Below are 14504 nucleotides of genomic sequence, written 5' to 3' on the forward strand. Positions count from 1 at the left end.
TGTCACCATGTCACCATGTGTCACCAGGTCATTTAACTTCTCTGAAAAAATGTGACAACATGACATTTTGACAACATAAAAATATGATGCAGCCCAAAAATAAGGTTAGTTTTAAAATTATTTTTATTTTTTTATTCCTATATAAATGACAGCAACAAACAACAACATCGACTTTATCGTTTCTGATGAAAAAGTTATTGATTCATTAGTTGAGGAATTAGTTGTGGCAGAAACTAAAACCCTCAACGAAAGAATTGGTGAAAACAAGATTGATTTACATAACTACCTCAAACATGATGGAGGAAGAGGAAGGAAAACTGGTACAGCTTTATTAGTAAATAAAATTTCAAATTTAACGATTATAGATGTTGATATCAATAAATCATACAATGATGAACTTAAAGAAACAGTTAGAAAAGACATTTTATCAAAACTTTCGGATAAAGATGTTATCGTTAAAACCGCTTCAGGAGGTCTTCACATTTATTGCAACACTAATTTCTTCTATTCAACCTCGAACAGAATGATTAAATGTTATTCCTGCAATGATTATGATATTGACATAATGACTTCAATGGATGATTCAAAGCGTTCATTAGTGGTTATGGCTGATTCAAGAGTTCGCAAGAATGCATCAGAACCAATCAATACATACTCATTCATTCGTGGAAGTTATGATTCAACATTAACTAGAACAGTGAATGATATATTAAATGATTTGAATATTAAGGTAAGAGTTGAACAGAAGAATGAAGAAATAAAGACTATTATGAATGAAAACAAAGATGTAAACATTGACGATAAACTTGCCCAGAGCATAGTTGATGGCATCTGTGATTTTGAAGTACATAATGATGGTGGAAACATGAATTTAGAAAAAGAAGTTACATTATTCACACTGTTTCAAGCTATTAATTCGTTACCTAATCATTTAATTAATGAAGCATACGATAACGTTTATAACTTCTGCAGTTTAACAGAAAATGCAAAAAGTAATTTTGAAAAAGCACGTGATAGATATGCACATTTAATGACTTCTCCATTTGTTTTGGTGAAGATTCTAAAACTTTATCAAAAGGAATATTATGATGAATACGTTTTGCCTTTATTACGTAAGCCAAAAATAACATTTGATATAAAACTTGATGACTCGTTTTTGATAACAGATATTAGACGCAAGGCTGAAAATCATCAGTATAAAAACAGTTCTGAAGTAATTGAGGATTTATCACGTGTCATTCGTTTTGTAGATTGTGGAAACAAATATTTCATTCAGAAAGATTACACGACAAAATGAATCAAATATCATTCGTTCTTCAATCAAACATGAAAGAGTCACTCAAAATGATTAAATTATTTAAAGAAGAAGGTAAAACCATAACAGCATGGGACGTACTACTAAATCAATTATCCTCATTAACCGTTAAGGGTGTTTGCTTTAAATCTGATTCCCCAGATGTTTTCTCAACGTTTCAAGGTTATAAATACAACATTCTCGAAAAGCTTGATTACTCAAAAATTGAGATGTTTATGAATTTCATTAAAGAAGCCATTTGTGATAATAACGATGAAGTGTATAAATACCTACTCGGCTGGATTGCATCAATGATTCAACAGCCTGGAATCAAGAATGAAACAGCAATTATTTTGAAAGGACTTCAGGGAACAGGTAAAAACAGATTCACAGACATTATTTCTGAACTTCTCGCTGGTTATTCATGCAAAAACATTACTGAAATAAGTGAGTTAACGGGTAATTTCAACTCAGTAGTTGAAAATAAAATGTTTCTTGTACTTAATGAACTCAAGAATGTAGGTGAAGACAGACTCGCAAACTTCAACGCTTTGAAATCAATTATTACGGATAATGAGATTAGAATTAATGAAAAGAATCAACCCAGAAGAACTGCTCAGAACGTTGCAAACTTCATTTTCGTAACTAATAACGTTTACCCTGTCAAAATTGAAGTTGGAGACAGAAGATACGTAGTTTTAAGGGTTAATGGTAAATTCAAGGGTCAATTTGATTACTTCAAGAATTTAATGGATTCATGCACAAAGGAATTTTATGATAATTTACTGACGTATTTTATGCAATATGACCTTTCATCATTTAATGTACGAATCATACCGATGACTGAAGCCAAACAAGATTTAATCGAGTTATCAACAAATCCTTTAGATGTATGGATAAATACACATTATGATGAATTGAATGCAGGTATGACATGTAAAAATGCTCTATTCTGCAAACCATCAGACATGAAAGACAAGAATTTCCAAATGAGCATTAAGGATAAATGTGATAGGAAACAGGTAAGAATAGATGGTAAACAAACATGGTGTTATGTTTTGAAAGAAGAAATGAAAGGATTATATAAACAGGTTGAACAAAACGATAATGAGGATTCATTTACTGACGATGAAATACCTGTAAATGATGCTTTATAAAGTATGATTGGAATTTATTTTTGCCTTCCTCCTATGTTGTTGTCAAAATGTCATGTTGTCACTATTTTTCAGAGAAGTTAAATAACCTGGTGACACATGGTGACATGGTGACACCTTCAGTTCTTCAAAAATAAGTCATTATTGCCTTCCTCCTGTGTTGTTGACACAATGTCATGTCGTCAACATGACAACCTGGTGACACCTTCAGTTCTTCAAAAATAAGTCATTTTTGCCTTCCTCCTATGTTGTTGTCAAAATGTCATGTTGTCACTATTTTTTGAGCTCGGGACTTTAAGCAACTCTGAACCATGCGAATACAGTCATAAATGGTGGCATGTATTCTTTACTTTGTCCCGTTGTTTGTGTATATCCTGAAACGAAATGTGTATGGTTTCCTTCTCCCTGAGTGTCACTCCAGTAACAATTTATGGCAAACTTAACGTCGTCTTTAACATCATATCCTTTACCTTTTGTCATTCCTGACCAATCCCAATATCTATGCTTATGCCAACCTGCTTGAGATGTGCTTAAATTAACGTAGTGACTATGTGCAGGTAAATTTTCACCTGAAATCGTTTTACTTCCCCCTGTTTCCTTTGAAGAGTTTGCACAATACAAAAACCTGTCAACTATTTGTTCCCATGCACCAACACCAAACATTACTTGAGGACCTCTTGCATCCATAGATGTATAAATAGAACCTACTGGGTTCATTAAATCAAACATATGAGATATTATAGGATTGTCTCTTTTGAACTTAAAATATAGTGTAACTATTTCAGGTTTCTTCTGGTTTGTGTCAGAATATTTTTTATAATATAATCTTATGTTTTCAGGGTAGGTAAAATCTTGACTATAATATTTATTTCTGTCATCTGTATAATAATATACTATTCTCGTTTTTTCTATTGCATTATATCTTTTATATCTATAATAATCTAAATATAATGTTAACTTTTGTTCATCTACATGTGGTGTTCTGACATCATCCCCATAGTCATAATAATATGGTGCTGGAGCTGGGTCAGGTAATGTCATATCTACCATTTCATAAACTCTTAAATATTTCTTTTGTTCGTCTCCATATAAGTTTAAGTAGCAGTTGTTGTCTAATGGAACTTTAACTTGTGTGCCATTATTCTTTATATAGCCTACATACATTTCATTGTTATTTTTCGGAATGAGTTTATACCGTATACCATTTCTTAAGGACTGTACAAACTCCCATCTAAAATATTTGTTTTCTTCATAGATAGAAACATCGCCAACAATAGTTTCAATATTTTTTGTTCCAACTAAACTTTGGTATATTTCGTTAACATATGTTTTATCTGCCTTCTTCCCTAACTCATCGTTAACATATGTTTTATCTGCTTTAAGGTCTAAACATCCTGAAACCCACCCTGTATCAGCTTTAGTTTTTAAAATCTTTGATGCCCATTCATGATACCATTCAACCCTTTCTATAATTTCATTATCTTTTTCATCCACATATTCCTTATCTGCCTTCTTCACTAACTCATCGTTAACATATGTTTTATCTGCCTTCTTCCCTAACTCATCGTTAACATATGTTTTATCTGCTTTAAGGTCTAAACATCCTGAAACCCACCCTGTATCAGCTTTAGTTTTTAAAATCTTTGATGCCCATTCATGATACCATTCAACCCTTTCTATAATTTCATTATCTTTTTCATCCACATATTCCTTATCTGCCTTCTTCACTAACTCATCGTTAACATATGTTTTATCTGCCTTCTTCCCTAACTCATCGTTAACATAAGTTTTATCTGCCTTCTTCATTATGTCATTTAGGAAACCTTTTATGAATTCCTCATTTAAATTAAATCTTCCAATCTTCAAAACTTTAGGAAATGCATTTAATGCGTAATATCTTTGTTCTTCTGGTGGAATTGATGTTATATCATCCGTTATTCCTTTAATTTTTGAATTCATAAATAAAATTTCTTTTATATTTGATATCACCGCACCACCTTTGCAAACGAATTCGAAATGGTCATTTTTCAATACTATTTCCAAATCTCCATATTTCAACCTTTGCGTTTGTTCTGCCGTCTTTGAATTATATGCATATGTGGCGTATGTAATGGTCTGTGGTTGCTGTTGTTTAATCATTTATTACGATTTAAAAATAAATATTTAATCCGTTATCTCATCAGCTATTTTTTCTATTTGAAATTGCCATAATATTTCATTCATGAATTCTAAATCACAATCAAATAGGTCAGTTATTCTAAATTTAATATTTGATAAATCTTTTGAATGAAGAATAAATGAATTCCCGGATAATTGAAACGGATATGATAAAGAAAATATGTTTAAGTTGATGGATAAAATGTTTTGTATTGATGGGTAAGAGTTAGGGTCTAATGTTTGATGTGAAAATCTCATTGGGGTATTAACTTTATCACATTTGATTAAAATGAAATTGGAACCAGTGTCAGAATAAAACATCCCAGCATCTTTTTCAAAATTTAATATCCCCAACAATGAACGAAGACGAGGAGTACAAAATTTAATTTTCAGCGGAAATTTAATAAGGTTATTTATTTCATCAAGTTCAAAAAGTTTATCGGGTTTTGATTTAAAATTTTCTTCATACCATACGATATAAATGATTCATTTAAATAACTTAAAATTGTGTTAATATCCCCCCTCACTATCACATTATTATATACATATCATACGTTTTTTCATGGTCATCTTTAATAAATGATATATAATCCGAAGGGTCTAAAAGAATGGGATTAAATTTACCACTCACAGAAACGAGAGTAACATTATAAATCCACTAACTGTTAAATTTAATTCACAGTTATTATTCGAAATAATATTGATAATGACATTTTTATTACGATTAAAAATATGGTAAAGCGTTATTTTCCAGTGATAAATAAAACTAGAATAAGATTACCTCAAGAATTCATAAATTCAACGAATAAGAAATTCATTCATGTTATAAATTTTAGTGTTTTCAGAAAATATGAGTCGATGTCATATCATCAATCAGGTTATATTTCACTTCATTCAAATTTAGTTCAATCAAACCATATAATGACCATTTCATAAGATTTTCAGATGGTATTAAAAATGTAATTGATAGATTAAAATATGAACAGATTGACAATATCGAATTTTTGGAATTTTGGTTTAAATATCCTGATGGAAAAAAGATTGAAAGTTAAAGATAAAGCAGATACTATAACAAAAACAATTACAATGACTGATCCGGATAGTGGGGAACAAAAAGAAATAAAACAAACGATAGAAACTGGTGAAAGGTCAATTATTATTGATTATGATTCAAAGGATTATTATTCGATAATGTTAATGCTTGAATATTAAATAGCCTTAACAAAGAATTTTTCAAGTGATATTTTATATTCATCAACTATTTTATTATAAATATCATTATATGTTAAATGAAGTTCAGTTGTTGTTCCGTTCTTTGATATCTTAATTGTGCTAATATCCTTTATAGGATTTATTTTTGCAACTGTTCCGCAGCATGAAACCTCATCATCTATGAAAAATTGAATCTTAACGTCTGAATCTTGAACATCACAAAGAATGGCAATAATGTGAATTAATGATTCATAAGGTAAAATAATTAAACCGGATTGGTCAATTAAATTTATTATTGAATCATAATTATCAGTTATGATATCGCGATATATTTTCATTAATTCAGAATTAATGTCTATTTTATATGGGTTATCAAGTGGTGCTGGGTATGTTGGATAAGTGGGAATTTCAACAGGTTCTTTACCAGGTTCAGATAAAATGATTGGGTCTCCATCTTCTTTATTTTGCTCTTCCTCTTTCTTTGGTAAGTCACGAGTTAATAAATTTGGTTGAGTTGCTGACCTTGTTAATTCAGGACTAACATTAACTTTAACATTTTGAATAATTCGTGATTTATCATCATTTACGTTATAACCAACCGTAATCTCTGCTTTTGCGTTTGTGTTCTTTTGACTTGTGAAACGTCTTCTCATTTATAATCGAATAAAAAAAGAAAAATATATTTAAAGTTTTATTTAGTTGTTACGGTAATATCCCAAGGTTCATCCTTGTTTGCTTATACTTTCTTTGTAACTGCACCAATTATGTTATTGATAATGGTTTGAGTTTCTTCCAGTCTTATTTTATCATTTACAATATCTTTAATCATTTCATTACATGCATTCTTAAAACCATCTGATTTTTCTAATTTACGTCTATCACTTTCTTTAATTAAATCAAAGTTATATCCTTGTTGAGAATAAAGTGGTTTCTTTATCAATTCCTTGAACGCTTCTGAAAGTGAAGATGAAGAAATTCTTGCCACTTGAATTGGTTTAAATTCTGCTTTCATTGCTTCTTTCTGTTCATTGAACACTGGATCGAATAAAGCAACTTTAAAGAATTTCTTAGCTGGAATTTCAGGTCTCAAATTTGCATATTGACCATCAAACTGATTAACATATTGAGGTAATCCGTTTGGTCCTTCTTCAATAGCATTTAATTCTTCATTGAAATAAGAATATGGATTATGACGGTATGAATTAATTGGACCATTTTCACCTTCTCCAATGTATTGTTTAACAGCTTTTCCATTTTCATCAAATTGCATAGGATAACGTTCATTATATGCTTTACGTTTAGGATAATCAGATATAGTTAATTTATAACCATTTATGACTTTAATATTACCTTGACCATCAGTAACGAAAACTTCATTTATTCCATCAGGTTTTCCATTTGGACCCGTAATGTCTGCTTCGTGTGCTTCCCAATTTGGACCATGACGTTTGGCATATGCTTGAGCTTCTGGTAATGTTAAAACGTTTCTCATTTGTTTAACATCTTTTTGAAGACCAGCAACAATATGAACTAACTCTTTCATTCCATCAGGAACTTTCATAGTTCTATTATATGCACCCTTTTTGTTTGTCCCTTGTTTTAATGGAACCTGTAGAAGATTTGCTATTTCTGTCATGTTTAATTATAAATAAAAAATAAAAATTAATTATAAAAAGTTAATCAAATTTAACACTTCCTTTATTTAAATCAACTATTATTTTTCCATGTTCACCTAATTGCTGATATTGTGTGTAAAGTTCATTAATGCTCATTGGTAAATTCACTTGATAAAGCATAACGTTCAACTGTTGACGACTAAACCCACTGAAAATGAAAAGTGTTGATAGATTTGATTTAATGTTTGTGCTTAATGCTTTGAAATATTGAACAGCCATGAAGAATGAACACTGAATGTGTCGACATTGAGTTAATAACTGATTAAAATATGATTTCTCGTTTGTTATTAGTTTTGATTTCACTGCATCATCTAGAAAAATGAGTGAATGCAAAAATTCTCTATCAAATTTGAAATAGAAAGTGTTTCAAATAATTCATCCCGTTGTTTATCAATAATTTTATCCTCTAATCCTTGCTTCTTGATTGTATTATATAATTCTTTATACATTAAAAAGTTTTTTAAATAATCTTCTGCTTCTTCTTGTTGATAAATAAATAATTGGAATTTTGATTAAATGCTTTAAAGATTCAAATGTATCATCTGAAGGTGAACCTGAACGGTTGATATAAATTAACACATGTGAATAGGGTGAAGTGTTAGCAATAATGATAATTTGTTTTAATATCGTTAATGTTTTACCTTTATTTTGTTTACCAATTGCTGCAGTGATTGAATTTAAGTAACATTCAGAATATGGAATTTTCATTAATTTTTCCTTAGATAGAGCATTTCTATTATCACTCAATGCTTCATTAATCATATCATCTACGTATGTATTATATACTCCTGCTAATTCTTCATAAGGAGTGTATGAATTTAAATCCATTTAATCAAAAATAAATTTATAATTTTAAACATTTCTATTCATCAATATTTCATCATATGAACTTCTATACTGTGGTGGTGTACCTGTTGGATGATATTTCAAACCTTCATCCGGTGTCCATGTCCAATATGTAGTCCTAGTAAACCAAACCTGAGGAGGATTTGTCACCTTTGAACAGTAAGTATCGTTTTCACCCTGAATGATTGGATATGCTTTCACTTGTACTGTAACTTGTGAGTTGAAAGTTTCTAATCCATCAAAGAATATACCCGCTCCATCACGTTGAACTGGAATAGTGCATAAGAATGAAGTTTGGTCTTTCCATGTTCTAGCTAATGGCGTGCCATCATCTGCATTCAATGGTCTAGTTAATGAGTCCTCGTATTCTTCTGTGCATTCATTCACTCCATCTAAATCAGAAGCTTGAAGCATACGTGTAAAGAATATGTCGCCCACTGTGGTCATCGCTTGATCGGGGAAGTTTCTGGAATCTATAGTGACCTGAAGACCTCGAAGCATTGGATTTTCTAAAACTGTTCTTTGCATTGCATTCTTCGGAAATGTTAACACAACATCTGTAACATTATGAAGAGCGTATGAGAAATCTGAGCTAATACCTTCAGGAGTGATGCAACCTCCATTTAGTGAACGAACGTCAATATGTTGAGCTGGAATCATGAATGGATCTTCCTTACTGAATAAACGTGGTATTGCTTTAACTGATTCTTCAATTAAACCGTATCCTGGTGTAATGCATTTATCCTCTAAAACTTCCATCTTTGTGCATGAAATAATAACGTCATCAACTGTTGCGTCAGCAGATGTAGCGGCTAAGCTTGTAATTAATTTGGCAGGAAGTCCGATTTGTTGGAATTTGCGATCATATTTATAAACATGATTCATAATCTTTTCATAATTTTCATCAGTTATCTTTTCATAAACGTAATTTTGTAAATCAGCAACTCTTAACGGGTCAACCTGACAAAATACTAAAGTATCCCTGAAAACATAATATTTAAGAATGATTTCACCAAATGATTTAGGATAATCATCGAACGCCTGAAATGCTAACAAATCATTTACCGGAATAATCATATCAAAAGTGACATCAACTTCTTCATTTGCTTTCTTGAAAACTTCTGAAGGGTCAATATATTTACCACATACTGAGTTATCATATTTTTGAACATTATTATATAACGAATGAACAAACTTTTTAACTTTCCTTTCTGATTTTGGTTTATATGTTGCAAATGCGAAAGATTCACGGGCGCAATCCATCTGAAGATAACCGGCATCACCTCTTTCAGTTTCTACTTCTAATTGTTTAAAGCTTTGATTTGATGATTTGTAACCAACGAATAAACGCATACATTTAAAAGCGGCATCACATGTGAAAGCTTTATTTGAAACTAGAGTTGCTTTAACTTTGCGTTTAATATATGTGTCACCTAATTGGTTCACATCATGAGCCGGATTTGTAATTCTTAAATGAGTTTGTTTATCATCAAAATATGGAGCATCAGAGTCATAGCATGAACTTTCAAGTTCTCTATAATATCTTCTTCCGTCATTCTTTGCGAATATTTCATTTATCTTTTCGAATGAATGAAACACATTTCCATTAATCGGTTTAGTGTTTGGCACCAAATAGTTAGTCGTCATTTATTAATAAATAAAAAATCAAAATTAAAAGATGGAAATGAATTTTTAATTTTAATGAAATAATCAACTATGGCTGCAGGTATATTTAAGAAACTGTGGGATAAAGTAAAAAGAGGAGCGCATAAAGTTTGGGAAACATTGAAGAAGGGAGCAAATTGGATATTTAAGAATAAAGAAGCAATTAGTGACGTTGCTGAATCAATAACACCAAAAGCTGCCCCAATAAGAGAAATATTAAATAAAGGAGAAAAAGTTTATCAAAGACTTCAACCGATACTAAGATAAAAATAATATTTATTTATTTTTCCACTATCTACCTCCTATTTTATTAAGTATTCCTTCAGCAATTCCACCAATTGCGTTACCTGCTTGTGCTCCCATCGCCGGATTACCTGCTTTAGTACCTAATACTCCACCTATGATAGTTCCTGCCGTTTTCGCTACTGGTGCCAAAAAGTTTGCAACGGGTTTTATTATTTTCTGATGAACCCATCTTGCAGCTTTCTTAATTCCTTCCCATAATTTTTTAAAGAATCCTGCCGCCATTTCTGATTTAATATTAATTAAAAAATATATTTCATCACTTATATTTTAATTTTTATTTAATGATAAATGAAACCGATTTTAAAAATAAATGAAACAGAGGAGGAAGAAATAAATGAAAGTGAAAATGTTCAACAAAAAATAAACGTTGTTAAACCAATTACTGAAATAAAAATTTTTTCATCTGTTGAAGAATTTAATGACTATTATGCTAATAATAAAAAATTATTTGAAGAATTGACAACATGTAAATTGAATAAAATGTTTAAAGTTGATGGATTCAAAATTTCAAAAATAAAAGGAGTGGTTAGTTTGAAATCTATTCCCCAATCAAGAATCACCTCATTAATGAAAATAGATGATTTAACAAAAAGAATAGAAGAGATTGAAGAAAGAATGAATCAAATAATTGATTTCATAAATTCAAATAATCATTAGTTTCAATTTATTTTTACTCGTTTATGAGGTCTTTGATTATGACTTTATTAATTCCATTCAGGATTTAAACAATGTTTAATTAATCGCGGAATATCTGACATCATCTATATATAGCTTCTTTTATAAAAGATAAAATCATAAATTATTTTAAAATTAATGTTAATTTTTTAAAAAAATTATTTTTTATTTCATTATGTATGGGCTGAGTGTAAATGTCTTACAATTTTGAAAATTTTTTAAATCTTGATTTATTCAAAAACGTAAGAATAAAAACCGTAAGAATCATACATTTTTTACTTCATATGTTAAAAAAAATGATACAAAATCGCTCGATATTGTATGAATTCTTACGTTTACAAAAAAAGTCACAAAACCCGCACTCATATACTACTTCTAAAATTTAAAATGAATGATTGGGCATTACATTAATCCAATTTATTGTTTATTTGTTAATCTAGTGGAAACAATTAATATTTTGGAGAAACAAAAATTTGAAATTTGAAATTTTGAAAAAAATGCATGAATCGGTAATTAAACATTGATTTATTAATTTATTATCCATGCTTTTGATGTTGGTCTTATTTTTAAGCCGATTTAAAGAATTAATTTTTCCAAATCGTGTTTGACATTAACACATATAGATATATCAGGAAAAAAGGTATCACTTATCAAGTTATTGGTTTTTATGTATCTCCTAACTTTGCCTCGTTCTGAATACAATTCTAGTTAACGAATTTTAAATAACTATATGAAGAATACATCATTTTGGTTTTATTATTATTAAAATGATATATATTAGCTATGTATATGCTTGTAAGAATATTATTCCGTGAATTGGAAACAGAAAAAATAAATTTAGACAGAAAATGCATATCTTTAAAAATAATATGAAATTTAGCTTTGATATTATTATCCGATAAAATATGCATGATAATTACTCCGCAAATAAAATTTAGGAAGCAAGTTGTGACGGTTTGGGCGGTTTTCAATGGCCCACAAGGAAGGAAGTATCGTTTTATCAGGCAACAAGAGGTCTTGAAATGAGTAAAGGACTGATCACCCTTGAAAGGTTCAAACTTGCTTGCGCGCCGCAGTCTTAAAAATGATATGTTTCACTTCTGGTCGAAAATTTCAACCTCTATGACAGTTGTTGGATGAACAATTGTGTAGCGGGATGAAATCTGAGTGCGGCCTGGGGCTGCAGCGTCAATCTTCCCGGCATCTTTACCGCAATCATCTCTTAGATTGCACACAAAGTTGCGAACGAGCAGTTTTCTATGCGGTAAAGATGCCGGAAAGAGAGAGTCGATGTGAGGTTCTTTTCGAGGGCTCCTCGAATGAGACACTGTTCCGCATTGATAACTTGAACGCGGAAGTTTGACCGACAAGAGTGTATTGTGCACTCCTGTCGGTCGCAGTGTCTCATTCTGGGAGACATTGCCTCTGTATGTCTCCCAGAATGGAACAATGTTCCGCATTGATAACTTGAACGCGGAAGTTTGACCGACAAGAGTGTATTGTGCACTCCTGTCGGTCGCAGTTTCTCATTCTGGGAGACATTGCCTCTGTATGTCTCCCAGAATGGAACAATGTTCCGCATTGATAACTTGAACGCGGAAGTTTGACCGACAAGAGTGTATTGTGCACTCCTGTCGGTCGCAGTTTCTCATTCTGGGAGACATTGCCTCTGTATGTCTCCCAGAATGGAACAATGTTCCGCATTGATAACTTGAACGCGGAAGTTTGACCGACAAGAGTGCATTATCCAATCTTTTTTGTCATATACCTCAACCCACAAAGACAAAACCTTACATAAAATAGGTAAACTTTGGTTTTCACTTAATAATGTTTATTTTTAATTTTTTGTTCTTTATATAACTTTTTCTTCTACTAAACTATTTTACAGACTCTACTGAGCTATCCTCACATATATACCCGTGACAATAACACATATATACTCCCTTCATATTCTGATCTCATGACATATTACAGCACAAACTATAATTATACAACATACCTCATAAAGTCTGATTTTACCCCTATCTAAGCGTTCAAAACCTATTTTCCCCTCGTAATCTGATTCTTCTGGCTCTGCTGATTCGATTTCTGCTGTCAGATCGTGAAAATATGCATTACACAATGAGATAAACACAAAATACACAACTTAATATTTTCCTTAAAATTGTCAATTCCTCGATCTTGACATATTTATTATTTCCTCCGTTTTCCCTCACAAATATATTTAATTTTCTGAATAAGACGTATAATAAAATGAATATCTTAAAAACTAAAATACAAAATTAATGTTGGGTAATGATTAGATATAATATGCACTTTTGAATTCATACATTTTTTGAAAAAATTGTATTTTCAAAAAAAGATGTTGTTTCAGTATGAACTTGAAGAGAAATTTTAAGGAAAATAGGTTTTGAACGCTTAGATAGGGGTAAAATCAGACTTTATGAGGTATGTTGTATAATTATAGTTTGTGCTGTAATATGTCATGAGATCAGAATATGAAGGGAGTATATATGTGTTATTGTCACGGGTATATATGTGAGGATAGCTCAGTAGAGTCTGTAAAATAGTTTAGTAGAAGAAAAAGTTATATAAAGAACAAAAAATTAAAAATAAACATTATTAAGTGAAAACCAAAGTTTACCTATTTTATGTAAGGTTTTGTCTTTGTGGGTTGAGGTATATGACAAAAAAGATTGGATAATGCACTCTTGTCGGTCAAACTTCCGCGTTCAAGTTATCAATGCGGAACATTGTTCCATTCTGGGAGACATGCAGAGGCAATGTCTCCCAGAATGAGACACTGCGACCGACAGGAGTGCACAATACACTCTTGTCGGTCAAACTTCCGCGTTCAAGTTATCAATGCGGAACATTGTTCCATTCTGGGAGACATGCAGAGGCAATGTCTCCCAGAATGAGACACTGCGACCGACAGGAGTGCACAATACACTCTTGTCGGTCAAACTTCCGCGTTCAAGTTATCAATGCGGAACATTGTTCCATTCTGGGAGACATGCAGAGGCAATGTCTCCCAGAATGAGACACTGCGACCGACAGGAGTGCACAATACACTCTTGTCGGTCAAACTTCCGCGTTCAAGTTATCAATGCGGAACATTGTTCCATTCTGGGAGACATGCAGAGGCAATGTCTCCCAGAATGAGACACTGCGACCGACAGGAGTGCACAATACACTCTTGTCGGTCAAACTTCCGCGTTCAAGTTATCAATGCGGAACATTGTTCCATTCTGGGAGACATGCAGAGGCAATGTCTCCCAGAATGAGACACTGCGACCGACAGGAGTGCACAATACACTCTTGTCGGTCAAACTTCCGCGTTCAAGTTATCAATGCGGAACATTGTTCCATTCTGGGAGACATGCAGAGGCAATGTCTCCCAGAATGAGAACTGCGACCGACAGGAGTGCACAATACACTCTTGTCGGTCAAACTTCCGCGTTCAAGTTATCAATGCGGAACATTGTTCCATTCTGGGAGACATGCAGAGGCAATGTC

At 31.8% G+C, this 14504-nt stretch overlaps 5 protein-coding genes and 1 pseudogene across 6 annotated transcripts, besides 1 other annotated feature; 2 read left to right on the forward strand and 4 right to left on the reverse strand.

Moving 5' to 3' along the window:
* Positions 1–8195: part of a mobile genetic element that runs on past the window's edge.
* Positions 146–2451, forward strand: TVAGG3_0144130 (annotated as a pseudogene). The gene has a single exon. A coding segment is annotated over exon 1 (2306 nt).
* Positions 2743–4587, reverse strand: TVAGG3_0144140 (phage tail repeat-like family; the record flags this gene model as incomplete). The annotated part of the gene is made up of 1 exon (XM_051224414.1): positions 2743–4587. One exon carries the CDS (start codon positions 4585–4587, stop codon positions 2743–2745), a length of 1845 nt encoding a protein of 614 aa, XP_051109400.1.
* Positions 5814–6470, reverse strand: TVAGG3_0144150 (uncharacterized protein; the record flags this gene model as incomplete). The annotated part of the gene is made up of 1 exon (XM_001308625.1): positions 5814–6470. One exon carries the CDS (start codon positions 6468–6470, stop codon positions 5814–5816), a length of 657 nt encoding a protein of 218 aa, XP_001308626.1.
* Positions 8196–10055: 1860 nt separating the features above from the next.
* TVAGG3_0144160 (uncharacterized protein) lies at positions 10056–10271 on the forward strand (the record flags this gene model as incomplete). The annotated part of the gene is made up of 1 exon (XM_001293700.1): positions 10056–10271. One exon carries the CDS (start codon positions 10056–10058, stop codon positions 10269–10271), a length of 216 nt encoding a protein of 71 aa, XP_001293701.1.
* A 24-nt stretch (positions 10272–10295) lies between these two features.
* TVAGG3_0144170 (N-acetylmuramoyl-l-alanine amidase family) lies at positions 10296–10532 on the reverse strand (the record flags this gene model as incomplete). The annotated part of the gene is made up of 1 exon (XM_001293701.1): positions 10296–10532. One exon carries the CDS (start codon positions 10530–10532, stop codon positions 10296–10298), a length of 237 nt encoding a protein of 78 aa, XP_001293702.1.
* A 1435-nt stretch (positions 10533–11967) lies between these two features.
* Positions 11968–12770, reverse strand: TVAGG3_0144180 (uncharacterized protein; the record flags this gene model as incomplete). The annotated part of the gene is made up of 1 exon (XM_051224415.1): positions 12080–12445. One exon carries the CDS (start codon positions 12443–12445, stop codon positions 12080–12082), a length of 366 nt encoding a protein of 121 aa, XP_051109401.1.
* Between the last annotated feature and the right edge of the window lie 1734 nt (positions 12771–14504).

Source organism: Trichomonas vaginalis, chromosome IV (assembly GCF_026262505.1).
Source record: "Trichomonas vaginalis G3 chromosome IV, whole genome shotgun sequence".
Classification (NCBI taxonomy): domain Eukaryota; phylum Parabasalia; order Trichomonadida; family Trichomonadidae; genus Trichomonas; species Trichomonas vaginalis.